Here is a 15,014-nt window from a genome sequence, read left to right on the forward strand (position 1 = left end):
AAACTCTTTTTTTATGTAGCATAATCTCAAAATGACAATTTGAGAGGAATTAATACTCCATGTCTTGGATAATATGTACAAAATAACTGTAACTAAATAAATCTTTGTTATTGATTCATTTTAAGTTCACTAAAGTTTGTTTCAAAATCAACAAATCAAGAACAAGTGAAAGAAATTCACTTAAAAATACATACCTTGAATTGTAGTGACATTTTCCATTTGACTGGGGTGTGTTTAAGCTAAGTGTCATATTTGTGCTTCAATTTCAATACAAAATTAATTGACTATGACATGCTCAAATAAATATATGTCTTAGAATTTCCATCTGATCGGCATAGATTAGTGATTAGTAGATCATGTTTTTCTCTAGTCATTGAAAGCGTCAAAACTCAGAACTGCCACAATTTATTGAATTCGTGCATCAACCAATAGCATGTATTTTGATATGTCCATTTTTACTTTAATAAAAAAATAATTTCTTATTAATAATATTTTTGTCATATTACGCTTTGCAAGTATGATTTTATTTCGTTCTTTAAAGCGTGATTAAAACAATGTGATTCCAAACTCAGTGCATCATTAAAATAATAATGACAACTCTTCTTAAACAATCAGCCCTTAAAAAAATATATATAACTTGTGTACGTTTGTAATCTGTTCAGTACAATGAAAAAAAAACTCACCTCAATGACTCGAGAATCGAAGTCTTCATAGGTTTCTGCCAAGACATGGAAAAAAAAAGAGAAAGATTTGAAACTCAAACACACATCCCAACATGATGAACAGATTAGACTGGCCTCCTGCTGGCAGGACAAATGCCCAGAAGTCTTTGCAGCAGCGTGACGAGTTTGCACTTCTCATTTTCAGTGACCTCTGAAGGATGTTCGTTTCCCGACGGCAATCTGCTCACTTCTAACCAATTAACAACAAACAAAGGCGGAATTCAACAAAAGGCCATGGAGGAAAAAATAAAGAGAAAAAAAACCTGTATCGGCACACCTCTGTCATCTGGGGGAATGTCCCACCGTCTTTACGAAAGCCGCCCTGATCACAGGCAAACAAGCTGTAAATGCACCGCATCCATCGATTGTGTGTTGGGGAGAATAACAAGTAAGAGTGTGTGTGTGTGTGTGTGAGCAAGTAGGCGTAAGACAACAAATGTACATACAGTGCCTTGCAAATTGATGAGATTTTACACATATTGTTCAGTTACAACCACAAATTTCAGTGTATTTTGAGGTGATTTTGTGTTATAGATAAACATAAGCTAACACAAAAGTGTGAAAAGTTGTTTTTTTTTACAATAAAACCATTAAAGACATTTTACTCCAATACCCCTAAATAAAATCCAGTCCAACCATTTGGTTGCATAAAAAGCTCACCTCTATGTAATTTAGTTCATCATGACATGCCGACTGTTAGGCTTTGTAAAACCGGCAGCATTGTCTGGTTTGCCTTATTTGGCTCAACTTTGAAACATTTGGTGATAATAAATTTGAGTAAATTAAAAAAAAAAAAAATCAGATGAGGCGTTCCTCAGGGGTCTATTCTTTGACCACTTTTACTCATCAATTAATTATTTTATTTCAAATTTCTTACTATATTTGAATCCTGGTGACACACAGCTTTATGTCTGTGTGTCCGTCCATGACCAAACCCCAAAACAGCCACTGAGTCGAGAGTGAATTTTCTTCAGTTTGACGCAGATAAAACTGAATTAATAGTTTTTAATTTTAACCTTCAGCTATGAGGGCAGGCTGACAACATGAACATAAGAAATGTTCTCCATAACACTCCACCCTGACCGGCTAACATTCAAAAGTTTTAAATGAAATCTGCAATAATTGCACTAATAAACAATAACAACTCCTTATTGCGCCTGAAAGACCTTTACAATTGATATAGTCATAGTTTGAAATGGGAAGAACACTAATAATAATTACTTTAATATTTTACAGCGCTCAATGAAAACCAAACGGTAACATAGTCTAATTGGCTTTTAACAAAGTTGAAAAAAACTTTGTTGAAAGAGAAAATTTCATAATAAAGGCCAACATGAATCTTGAAGGTTCAATAAAATGCAACAAGAAAGTCAGTACTGAAGGAGAACAAATAAAGATTGAAAATGTGTGAATTAGAAAGGCTTAATAGGTTGAAAAAAAAAAAACAAGAGATAAAGGATGAAAAGAACAAGCAAAGAGCAGAAATTACAGAAAAACTCGGGGTGTGATTTAAGCACAACGTGTGAATCAACAGGGAAAGTGAAAAGGGAGGTGAAAACCCATCTAAATCAACACGGAAGGACAGAAATGTCTTTCTAAATTAGGAAATCGTTCCACTTGACACTTGAGTCGAAGCCTCATCTTCATCACTGATAATGGGCTCCCATGCTGACCTGTCACTCTTCCTCTCCCACACACAGCTGCACAGCCCCTTATTACTCCTCTGCTGCCTCATCCGTCTCCCTCTCGTCCCACCGCTGCCGTTATTTCCACGTCCTCCTGTGCCACTCGGCGCGTCTGTCCGAGAGTGAGCTGTGCCTCTGAGCCTTGTCTGTGTCATGATGCCGACTCACTGATGATTATCCAGTCTGCACACAGGCCGCGCTTAGATGTCGCTTTTAGACTGGAGTGTCTGTGCTTGGGATTTTAGTGCAGGTCGCCTAGTGCATGTCGAATTGCAGAGGTTACGCCATCTTTGCAAAAGTACCAAGACTTGATGATGTAGTTGTGCGAAAGAATTGCATAACGCACTGGTTCTAATTTCTACAAAATACGATTAAAAAAAAATATTCTGATGAAATGCAATGTTTATGTAACATAACATGTAAAAGTGTAATGCGTGTGAAGAATTTTGCAAGTAGAAATTTGTATTCATTTCCAGGTTGTTTGTGGTTGGAAATAAAAGCAATAGCAGAGAAGGGCTGAATCGATTAATTGGATTAATCGTTATGAATCGATTATTGAAATAATCGTCAACAAATTTAGCAATCGATTTTTGTGGTGTATACAGATTCAAAAACAGGCCAATTGAAAAAGACCAACATACTTAGATGAGTAAATAAGCCAGAAATGAACAAAAATATGTACATTTCGTATTTCAGTTTAATAAAAGCCTTCTTTGTCTGTAATTAGACTCCACCCAAAACGCCTCAGGACTTCAAAGGGTTACATTTTCGTAAAAAAATTAAATAAAATTCTATTACGTTCCTTTTGCTTTCCGATTATTAAACATTGAATACAAAAAATAGTCAACAGATCAGCCCTACACTTTATTGTTGTTAAGTCGAGCAGACTTGATGTTGAAGTATTTCTTTTTTGTGCTACAAATTATCAAGAAAACTATGGAATACCACGTTATGACATTTTAGGAATTAAGATGTTCATCTTCTTACTTAAAAAATTGCGAGAAGTGAAAAATCAGCACAATGTATCAATTTCTTTATCCGATTAATCGTCAGAAATAATCGATTATTGAAACAATCGTCAGTTGCGGCCCTGAAGCAGACAGTTTTTTGACCCCTCTGGGTGTCTGGGAGCAGGTTACCTCCATTGGGTCCGGGGTCAGGCTGCCCCAGGCTGATGCCCCCCCAGGAGCTTCCGGTCCAGCCTCTCTCTCTCTTCACCTTCATCCTCCTCCTCTTCTCCCACTCGTCCCTCTGCCGCACTGCCGGGAGACAAGGCAGACGAACGTCTCACTTCGAGCGGCTCGACGCGAGACACGTCAACGGGGCTTTCAGTCACTGTCAAATTAGGCGTGTGATTCCTGCTAACTAATGAGATCACAGTGGAAACAAATTGGAAACTTCTCACACCAGCGGTGCTTCAATTTCTCAAATTGAAGATTAATTTGCCCCTCTGTCCCTGCTGTTTTTCTCCTGATGTTTCACAAAAAGGAAATTTCCATTGCATTAAATGATGGTAACAATATCACACAGATTTGTGAAGTAACTAGTTACTTCTACTTAGTTACATCTACTTGAGTAACTTTTAGGGGGGGGAAATTACTTTTAGGAGTATTTTTTTACTATTCTGCACTTTTGTACTTTATATGAGTAATTTTATTATGAAGTATTACTACTTTTGCCATTTTTAATTTCTGGAGTTACTTCACTGAATGAAGAACAAACTTGTTCTAACCAAAAATTCACCACACGCACACAAGTATTACACTAAAATAATGTAAAATGATTTATTTTGTTATTTTGTAATCATATTATTTATATAAATTATTTCCATGTAGGTTGTAAAATACAAAAATGCATTTTACAACATAAAACGCATTTTGGTCCGTCTGATTATGTAATTTCTAAACATTAAATGATCGATGTTTTGATCAGATACAGTATTTGAGTGTCATTTTTTACCAAATACTTTTTTACTCTTACTTGAGTCATTTCTTGGATGGCTACTTATTACTTTTATGTGAGTAAAAATATGTTGAAGTATTGCTATTCTTACTTGCGTACAATGTTTATCCACCTGTCCACCTCTGGTTGGTAACAAAGTATTTATGATTTAAGCTCAATCTTAAGTCTGCAGAAGCAGATAAAAAAAATGTAATGGGTGTCAATGTGTGTTTTTACTTAGTTCAGCGTGAACTTCCTGTTGCTCGGCGTCGCTTCTTCGGCTGAAGCTCTGTACCGCGCCGTCTTTTAATACAGGAGAATTCAGACCGGGCCACAAAAAACCACCTCGACCTGAAGACAGATGAGAACAAGGAAATCTGTTCGATAGACAGCAAAACTTCAAACATGTACGGAGGTAACGGTGCATTTTAAAGATTTAGCCATGTTTTTTTTTGCAGCACACAGAGAATTAGGCTAATGAACACATGGTATTTAGCTAAAATGAGGTCAAAACGAGAGGAAAGACAGAGAGAGAGAGTGAAAGAAAAGTGAGGGAAAATGATTCCAAATCCTAAAAAGAGGACACAGTGAACAAAAAGTCATTTTTCTTATCAGCAAAGAGCTGCAATTCATTCATTCAGACTGGCTTATGAATATTCTAGAGCGCCGTGTCCATCAGCTGTCTGTTAGCATTAGTTAGAGGCATAAGTGCCAAATTATTAGAAGCAGCTCTCTAAATTAAAGCCAAGGAGGATAAATTACAGCCTGTTTGAAAAGGGAAAATCATGTAGCCAACCTCATGTTTCTATCTGAATCAACTGGGACATAGAAACACTCTTGACACTTCAAGAGTCATTTTCCAAACACAAACAGATGCCGTTTCACCTTCTCCGATCAGCTGTCCTCGATTGAGGTCTCTCCTCAGTTTGCGTTTGGTTCGCTTCCCTCTGCCCTTTCTGGCTCCGGCTCCGGATTCAGCCAACACACCCCTCCACAGTTCCTCAGCCGTCACTGCCAACACACACGCGCAAACACACATCAATCATAATTAATGATTTTGTTTGTTTTTTTTTTTAAATAGGTTCTTATCTTGTCTTTTTGTACTTAAAAACTGAAGAAGTGAATCGTAACATAATTAGAAAAATTGCTGAATGTTAAAATGTGAGCAAAAATGACTGAATAAATTATTTGTTGAGCTAAATCAGACTGACCATACAACTCAAGCAGATTCATCTAAAGGCCAAATGTAAAAGAATTTTACCATTTAAAAAGTGGAAAGATTTTAAATCAAAATTATTACTTTTAAAAAACATTTTCATGTATTTATATAATATGGAAATGATTAGGGTCTATACGATACAAACTAATTTCACAGAATAAAAAAGTGGTTTAAATATTGGGTAAAATATTTGCTAGTTCTATAACAAAAACTACATAAACCCATTTAGATCACAAGACTGAACGTAATATTTGCTTAATATAACAAATATCAAGATTCACTTTATTTTTCAAGTGGATATTAAAGTATATTCATAACCTTGCTCGGAATAAGAATCAAGACCCATCTGGTTCTCCTGTGAAAAATCTGGATGAGAAAAGCAGCAGAACCATTTTACGCATGAGAACAAATGTGTTTTCTGATCGGAGGCCGAGTCCATGTAAAGTGACGGGTTGTTGCTGTTTGTGTTGGCTTCTGATCAGAACTCAAACTGTGAGTGAGACATGCTGACAGTCAGAAGGCATTTAACATTCCTCAACTTGGACATGAGTAAGACTGAAAAATGAGGAGCCGCCATGAAGGCAGTCAGGATGAGAGGCAGAGAGAGTTCATGAAACGCTTTGGCAGCTTCACATGAGATCAACATGGCCGCCTTTATCATTCTGACATGATGACCAAAGAAGCAACTGTTCCTTTATGCTTCACCTGCTGCAGATGGACCAGGAGGTTTAGAATTATTACAGTACGAACTACTGCTGCAAATATCTCAGTGTCTTTTACCATACAGGTCTTTTTTTTTTTTTACCCCTCCAGGGGGTCTTTTGTGGGCTCTAGTGTCCCTTATATGACAGTAGGCTGACAGGAAAGGGGGAAGGAGAGGGAGGAAGACATGCGGCAAATGTCGTCGGGTCCGGGAGTCGAACCCGCGACGGCCGCGTCGAGTAACTCAAGGCCTCCAAATACAGGTCGCGCTAACCACTACGCCACCACGGCACGCCCCACCATACAGGTCTTTTTAATCAAGACTTGTCTGGAATTATAGCTTTGAGAATAATAAGTTTATATGGGGCCCTAAATGTACTACTTTAACAATGCAGTTGTTCTGAATCGCAACATAAAGACAAAACAAAATTGAAGAAAATATTAGCTTTCAGTTTCATGAACTGAGTTGCAGTTTTAAAACAGTTTCTTCTTGGCTAAAGTTTTATAGTATTTAATCAGTTGGTTATATTTTCATTTTCATTTTCATGTAACATTTTGTTGTTAATAAATATTTTTATTTGCTTTATGTATATTGTTTTTCTCTCTGATTTATGTTTGATTTTGCTTTTTGGTTTTTAATCTAAACATTTTTTTTTCCTTTTAGTTCCTGTATATTACGCATTAGTAAAGTGACCCTTTGGGTGCATTTTCAATTATTTCTATTTTATCAACACATTGTGTTCATTATGTTCAAGTATTACGTGATCATGTTCAACAAGAACATGATCAAGAAATATAAATAAAATCTCAGTTTTGCATTCCATGATATAAAAATGGAAATCAAAATATTCTCTTGTGATATTTTTCCTCTGCTTCATTATTTGATGTTTTTTTACACATTTTGCAATAAATATTATTTTTAATTTGCTTTTGTTTTGTTTATTTGTTGTTTTGGTTTTTGGAGGATCCAACTCACTTTTTTATATAAATATATGTATAAATGAAAACAACAGAAGCAGGGTAGATGCATTATTTCAACTAGACTTATTCTTTTCCCCCCATTTTTTTTAATCACACCAACAGTTTGTGTTTTTAAGGTTGTAATGGAAAACAGTTATAATGAAAAAATGTCCTTAACTCACACTTGTTGAAGAAACTGCCATGTCTGCTCTGCTGCCAGGTTGCTGACGGGTTCAACAGAAACTCTGGGCGTCTCTGCAGAGAGCCTGCTGAGGTTCGACAGACAAAGTGAGACATCTGAACAGCTCCCACCGTGGTGCGGAGTGATGCTGCGCCTGGAAGACAGGAAGAAGACAGGAAACGTGTATAAAAGCTGCAAACTGTCTTTTCCACGTAGGTAAGCCATACAGTAGATCTTCTAAGTGTACAAACGCAACTTCAAATGTTGGGATTCTGTATGAAAATCTTTGTAATCATAGTTTGATATGTAAAATCTAAAAAATAAATTTAAAAAAAGCAATAACCTTGTTGACCAAAGTGTGCAATTAAGGAAAAAAAAGCTACCAACTTAGCCCAATGTTAGATATTATTTGACCTCTTGGGAAATCCAGAACTTCCTCTAGCTCATCGTTTTGTTTTATGGTCAGAAAAGTTAAGTTTTCTCAAAATAATTCCAAGAGCTCACTGACAATTCATCCAGGAAGCCACAGAAGAACCAAGAACAGCATATGAAGCGCTGCAATTTTCACTCGCATGTTAAGGTCAAAGTATATGATTTAGCCACAAGAAAGAGACTGACTAAAGAGGCTCAAACTTCTATGACATTAGGGGAATTTCAAGGCCAGAACAACTGCTGATCGAAAGACCTCAAAGATCCATCTCACATTCAACAAAACACAAAACCTGGTGACTCCGGCTTTATAGAGGAAAAAAACACTATGAAGTAATTACAACACGATGGTGGTGTGATGGTCTGAAGCTATTTTGACTCTTCAGAGCCTGGACTATTTGTGTTATTGATGGATCCATGAAATCTGAAGGGGAAAAACTGAACATCGACGCATGACCTCAAGCTCAAGCACAGAGTAGATATGCAGCAGAACAAAGATTCACAGCAGCCCGACCGAAAAATGACCAGCTATCACAAATGAATAATGAGAGCTGCTGCTGCTAAACGTGGCACGAACAATTGTTGGGCCAAGAATGCATCATGCACATTTGCTTATTCCCAAGTTGGAGATGGACATCCGTTTTTCCTCTAAGAAATGGAAGCGATTTAGCGATTTATTTCGACTGTTTTGCTGGGGAGTTTTTTTTTTTTAAATCATCTAGCATTTTAAAGTGCAGAGCGAATAAAAATCCCGTGTCAAATCACGTTTGCGTTGCCGAGATTAAGCAAGTTAAACAACCAGCAGCACTGACCTATAACTCTTAAAACATAAACACGTTGTCAATAACAACCGCTGCAGGTAAAATGCCAGAATATAAAGCTGCTAAGTACTTCAGTACTGCTGATATAAGAGGTGGCTGCGTTCCGACTGTGGCTAGTTATCTGCAGGGACAGGCTTCTTTAGCGTTAGCACACGCAACAGACAAGAATAACACAAACACACCACTCTGACATCAGCTAGCACATAACGACAGACGGAGATAACAGAGATATCAAAGTTATAAAAGATATAATAGACACATAATTAACCTCCGAGCGTGATGCGGAGGGCACTGCACACCCATACGGACGCCGCCATGTTGGGGAAATAATGGGTCCTTTGGAAGTCAACAAGGCGACTGTACTGTTGCCTGTTAAAAAAATGGAAGGACAAAAAAAAAAACAACAAAGTAATAATTTTTTTAAATCATTAATAGTCCTACTATTAACTGTCATTAAAGAAGTTAATAAAATTTATTAGTCTAATTTCTTAGCCGATTTAAAGCATTGTAACTTTGTACATATTTTTCAGTCATAATTTCTACCGGCCATACAACTGGACATACTCAATCAATCAACTCACTGTATTTTGGTCAATTGTCAACGTCAAACACAGGAAAAAAAATAAATAAATAAACAAACCAATAATTTATCGGAAAAGGAATAGGCTGAAGCTGAATACTGAATTATGACATGATAGAGAAAAAAAGACAAACCAAAACTGTATTTCAGTCAATTGTCGAAAACAGAACATTTACATTTCATATTAATCATGCACTATTTTCACAAAGAAGGTTTAAATACACTCATTATTGATATTGATCCTAATTTTGTATGTAATCATCTATATATATATATATATATATATATATATATATATATATATATATATATATATATATATATATATATATATATATATATATATATGCCAGATAGAGTGACAATTCTACAGACTGCTGAGATGAAATGTAAACAACCATCTGCACAAGTTTGAGGTTTGCGCAGATTTTCTCCTCTGGCACAGGTGCAAAATTACATACTGCAGGCATTTACCATAATATTCCCCCTACCAGAGCCCAGAGCTGCTCAGTAAACCACAAACATATTCATGGAAACAGGTTTCTAGGAGCCACTTTCACTCGATCAAATTCCATTCAGTCGATTATAATTAGGAAAAAAAATGAATACTTTTTCTTACCATAAACAAGGTTTTGGCATAATTTAGGATAGATGACCACTCTTCTTACTGGTAACATCTAATTTAAGTTTGTTGGTTTTCCGCAAGGACCCTTAAAACACAACCCATAAAGTTTCAGTTTGGTCAGTTTTATTTTGGGGCCATAAAAGCCTGAAAGTCCACTAACTCCATCACAAAACTTCTTTCTTCTGAGAGGATGAGAACAAATAAAAAGGGCTGCTTGCTCCAAAACCAAAATGTGTCAACACTGACTGTAATATCCAGGTGCTCAAACAGAAAAAAACTGTCCTCTGCAGAAAAGTTTTATAGCCAAATAAAACAAAGATTGAGCTTTGACAAGAAGTATGTTTGGAGGAGTAAAAGCTGAGAAAACTCTGTCCAACAAGCACTGGCTTGGTAGCATCATTTACTGCCAGTGATACTGGTGAATTGCAAAAAGTGGTTGAATAATAGAGAAGAAGAACTACCTCCAGATTCTTCAACTCCACCTCAAATCTACAGCTAAATGGTTAAAATCCTGGGTGGCCAACAAAATAACGATCCCAAACATACATCAAAACAAGTTTTTGAATATATAAGGCAGAGTAACATAAACTTCTGGAATGGCGCCAACATCGGCACTGGTAGAAATGTGTAGACTGTGTTTTAAAGCTGCATCCTGTGCAGCAAATTAACCAACTTAAATGAACTTGGCTCTGACAAGAAGAGCAGTCAAAGATCCAGCCAGAAAGCTGCCAGCAGCACATCGACAAATATATGTAAACTTCTGATTGTCACAGTAACAGTAGCGTTGATATTTTACACCAGAACTTCTTGCTGTGAAAAAATGTACAAGTATTTGATATAAACCCATAAAATAATTCACAATAAAAGATTTTGTTCAGGCCTTTTTTCCCCCACAGATTGAACCACTGCAGCACTGCATTGTTCTAGACTAGTCTACATGGTTAAGCTTTCTGGGACCAAATAACAGCCGCTTTATTAAGAAAGATAAATCATAATTTGATAACTGTCACCCATTTCTTTTCACCCTAAATCTTTCTTTCTCATTACTATGTCAGATTACAACAGATCTCCCCGTTTCTCGCAACAGGAATGCCACTCCTTGCAGCAAAACAACATTCATCATTTCTATTGCTTAAGACTTAGCTGCTTCTTTTAGCCATCATTGCTCCCAGTAGTTGCCATTAATGAGTTGTCTATGCTGCCCTTCAGCTATGTTTGTACACCCAGTAAACACCATCATCGAGTGGAAGTGCTGCTGTTGCCATGAATGTGTTTGTGGTTTACTGAGCAGCTCTGGGCTCTGGTAGGGGGGGATAATCAGACACAGAAAGAGGAAAACAACTGTCAAGAGTTTTCCTGGGGTCTGTTGATTGGCTGAATAGATCAATCTACAATGCCTTGCCTTCTTTCTTCTTTTGTCATCACAACACTTATCACACTGAGAAGAGAGACGACAAGACAATTAGAAACCAAAGAGGTGAGGCAGAACAAAGATAAAATAGCTCAGAAAACAGAAGAAGGAGAAATGGATGACAGGGAGCGCTGACTAGTGGAGGTGGGCTAATACATTCCTGGAAACAGAATAAAAAGAACTGCAGATGTGGCTACATCTGCAAGAGTACAAAAAAAATGTTTCAAGAGAAGGAAGTGAAGAATTTACATATTCTGACAGGTGGAATATATTCCAGTGTTATTAAAAACAGTAAGTCTGGCTTTAAATTTTTAAATTAGCTGAGGGCAGAGGTTTATAGTTAAAAACAATGGAAAAGTTTAATGTTTTCTCATCTCTAAGAGAGAAAAAGTGATGATGTCTCCAGGGAAATGACCTCATATATGCACGACATGCAAGTAATTGTAACCTTTTACTTATTTATTTTTTCTATCACAACTACATGTTTCATAGAACACTAAAAGGGGTTCATAATCGGAAAGTAGAAAGACATTTATGCAGTTTTCCTTTTTTTTTTTTGCCTTTTTTCTCCAAAACGCAAAAATCCATTGTAGATAAATTATCTTCTGAAGTCACAAAGTCTTAGTGAACTATTAGTGAACAAAACGGTGTGACGAAGACCAAGGAACACAGCAGACAGCTCAGTGAGGAAGGTGGGGAGAAGGAGGTTACGAACAATATCCTACATTTGTACCGTCAAAGGACAACTGTTCAAGCCAAAAATGGAAAATGAAAAGAAATCGCTCAGCTGAAGCCCATGGGAAGCCTGGAAGAGCTGCAGCAACCCACAGTTCAGGTTGTTACAATATATCTGTAAGAAGCAACAAACACACAGAAGAGGGTCATCTTGTCAGATCAGAGCAACACTGAACATTTTAGCCGATTCCTTTTGGAAACATATCACCAGATATGACTCTACAAACACTATCACCACTGAGCAACACGGTGCTCACATAATCAGCTCAGCTGATGCACAGTTCCACCAGGTGTTTGCTAATTGCAGCTGGCTAGTCTGAAGGAGCAGAGTGGGGGAGTTGTGTGAGAGAAGTGCTCTGGGATAGGGGAGCTTGTAAGTTTGGAAACTGCAGCTCTGAGGAGGAGCTTCGTCTTCGAAGGTGTTTTGCACAGCTGGACGGTTGCCACGGGAGATTGAAAGATTTCTCAAACATGCACGAAAGAATCTAGGCAACACTCCAGGTATGTTTTTGCTGAGGGAATCGCAACATTACATGACGTAAAGGTCCTAAAAGTCAACTTTATATAATACTGCCTCTTTAGAGTACAACCACAGCGACATTTTTATTTTAATTATATTAGATTGTCCCAGACCAATCATGTCTTATTTTCCTCTCACACAGTTACAATTGTGTGGTTGTCCGTCACCATGGAGATTTGGGAATACAATGTGACAAATGTGAAAAAGTTCAAGTGTTACGAACACTGTACCAAATTACCATTCACACCAAAATGTCGAGGTGTACAAAGTTTTACCATTTATAATATAAAAGCAGTCTGAACTCAAAGACAAGTTGATTGTCGGCAACCAGCTAGGCTTGATTGGTGGGCTTGGTGCTGACATATTTCAGACAAAATAATTATTGTATCAAATCATTCTGCTTTTTCTCCTACAGTTGAATAAGTCAGCGCAATTAATGACACTCGTGTACCTAACAATGGGGAAACAGCGAGCGCCAATTCGGCTGATCGTTCACACACGCCTGTGGGAGCTCAAGCTGTGTTCATATTCCCACAAATCTGTCTCTGAGGGGCCACAGCAGACCACCAGTCGACACTTCTTACCTCTGGAAATGATTGCCATGCAGCAGAGCTGCTGGTGAGTGCTGTGTCTCAGTTTGACCTTATTAGGGATAATTTCGACAAACTCTCGTGCCTATTTCCATCTACCATTTAGATCTGCAATCAAAGAGCCTCTGAAGCGCGGACAGTCCCCCAGCTGTGTGACAGCGGGAGGCTGAAGCTGCTGCAGCTGAAAGAATTAGGGACTCGCTGGAACTTTTCTCTAAAATAATTGCCCCATGATGACAGAGTCATTCCAGGGCTTTATGTAAAAGAGTGACTCACTTTTCTTGGCTTTGCAGAGATCGGAGAGAAGAGTCTTTTGGTTTTTCCCCCCCTCCAAACCCAGTGGTGCTGGGGCTGATTCCAGCACCAGTCAGAAAATTAGCAGTTGGAAGTGCTGCTCACTGTGTTGACATTTTAATTTGAACACAGGATTGTCTAAAATGATTGTTTCACACTCGAATAAATCCACGGGTTTTTATTATTGTATACAAAGACAGAGAAACACAAATAAACTAGGTAGTAGACATTATGTGTGGATGGATTTGGTCTGCCTAAAACTGACTGACTTCAATTTGTTAGTTTGTCGTTTTTAGCGTGTTTCTGATACAGCCAAGCCTAAATTATTCACACAAATTCAGGTTTAAATTTGCATTAACTCAACAAAGATCTTTGTCGCTTAAGGGAAATGAAACTGGGATTTCTCAAAAGGCTAGTTATGTAAAGCAAAAGAACAGTTCAAAATCAAACGATTTACGTCTTTACACTTAATTATGAAAATAAGGCATTTCAATAACAATACACTTCTCAGTTATCAAAGGAAAAATATTTATTGGCATTACAGCAGTCAGGATGAGCTGCATTTTGCTATACGGTAGAAATGGCGTTCTCCGGATCATAATTTTTCTTCCAAACAGGACATGGAGTTGATGTGAAAGAGTTTGGCATTGGCCTCATGTGAACACACCACTTTGTCTTAGACCTCCTAAGAATCATTTCAATCATCCCCAACCACTTTAAGATGAGTGATGTGCCTTTTTCAGCAAGGGTTAGCAACTGCTGCTGTCCCAGCATGGCCCTCCTTTGTAAAGGCGGGCTGATCTCTCAGGGTTCTCATGATGATCCTCACCTCGTGATGGAAGAGCTTGCATTTTCTTCTTCTTGCCTATAAATTTGGGTACTGCTTGTTCGTCTGTCTGTGGTGGGGAAGCTGGAACTGAAATCAAGTCGTTCTGACCATCGTACTTTGTACATGAGTTGAGATTAGGAGCCCTTATTTCTTCAGTACATAACTTTCATTAAAAATAAAAAAAACTTTGTCTTTTATATATTTCTTAAAACGGTCTCTGTGTTGTGATAATATACTGTGGGAGAAATAATCTGCGAAAAAGAATAAATCAAGCTACTCCACATTCTCTCAGTACTACTATTGCCATCTCCATAAATGAACCACTCCCGGTCAAAAATAACCAGCCAGAGCCAGGAGGAAGGTCTTATCGCTGTCAGTCACGCTCATGTATGTGCTGCTCAACGTGCAAATGGCAGAGAAACGGCTTACTGTAACAGGAAATCTGTTAATCTGCTGTCATTGGTGTCTACTAGCCTGAGCATTCGTGGCAGGCTATTATGTGGTGAGCAAGCTGTAATGTAGCAGAGAGCAATGTGTACACAGGCTTGATTGACAGCGCTAAGACCCTCCTCCTGGCTTTGATTGGTTGTTTCTGACTAAGAACGGCACATTTCTACATATGACATTAGGACTACATAAGGGAGGCAGAGGAGCTCAATTTTTTCACACATTATCTGTCTCATACTACCAATATATCGTGACAATTTTAACAAATTTGTGAAAAACATATTGTTTATAAAAGCGAGATACTGCAGCTTTAATGCAACATT

At 37.6% G+C, this 15,014-nt stretch overlaps 1 protein-coding gene across 1 annotated transcript in view; it reads right to left on the reverse strand.

Moving 5' to 3' along the window:
* Positions 1-9,004, reverse strand: part of mrps5 (mitochondrial ribosomal protein S5) — a 28,136-nt gene extending 19,132 nt beyond the window's left edge. Inside the window, exons 1-6 of the mRNA XM_005814133.3 lie at positions 8,929-9,004; positions 7,412-7,564; positions 5,234-5,359; positions 4,586-4,699; positions 3,547-3,666; positions 684-718 (exon numbers count right to left, since the gene is read on the reverse strand). Coding sequence (XP_005814190.1) covers positions 684-718; positions 3,547-3,666; positions 4,586-4,699; positions 5,234-5,359; positions 7,412-7,564; positions 8,929-8,977 — 597 coding nt within the window. The 5' untranslated portion in view covers positions 8,978-9,004. The remainder of the gene's footprint in view (positions 1-683; positions 719-3,546; positions 3,667-4,585; positions 4,700-5,233; positions 5,360-7,411; positions 7,565-8,928) is intronic.
* Positions 9,005-15,014: the final 6,010 nt, after the last annotated feature.

Source organism: Xiphophorus maculatus, chromosome 22 (assembly GCF_002775205.1).
Source record: "Xiphophorus maculatus strain JP 163 A chromosome 22, X_maculatus-5.0-male, whole genome shotgun sequence".
Classification (NCBI taxonomy): domain Eukaryota; kingdom Metazoa; phylum Chordata; class Actinopteri; order Cyprinodontiformes; family Poeciliidae; genus Xiphophorus; species Xiphophorus maculatus.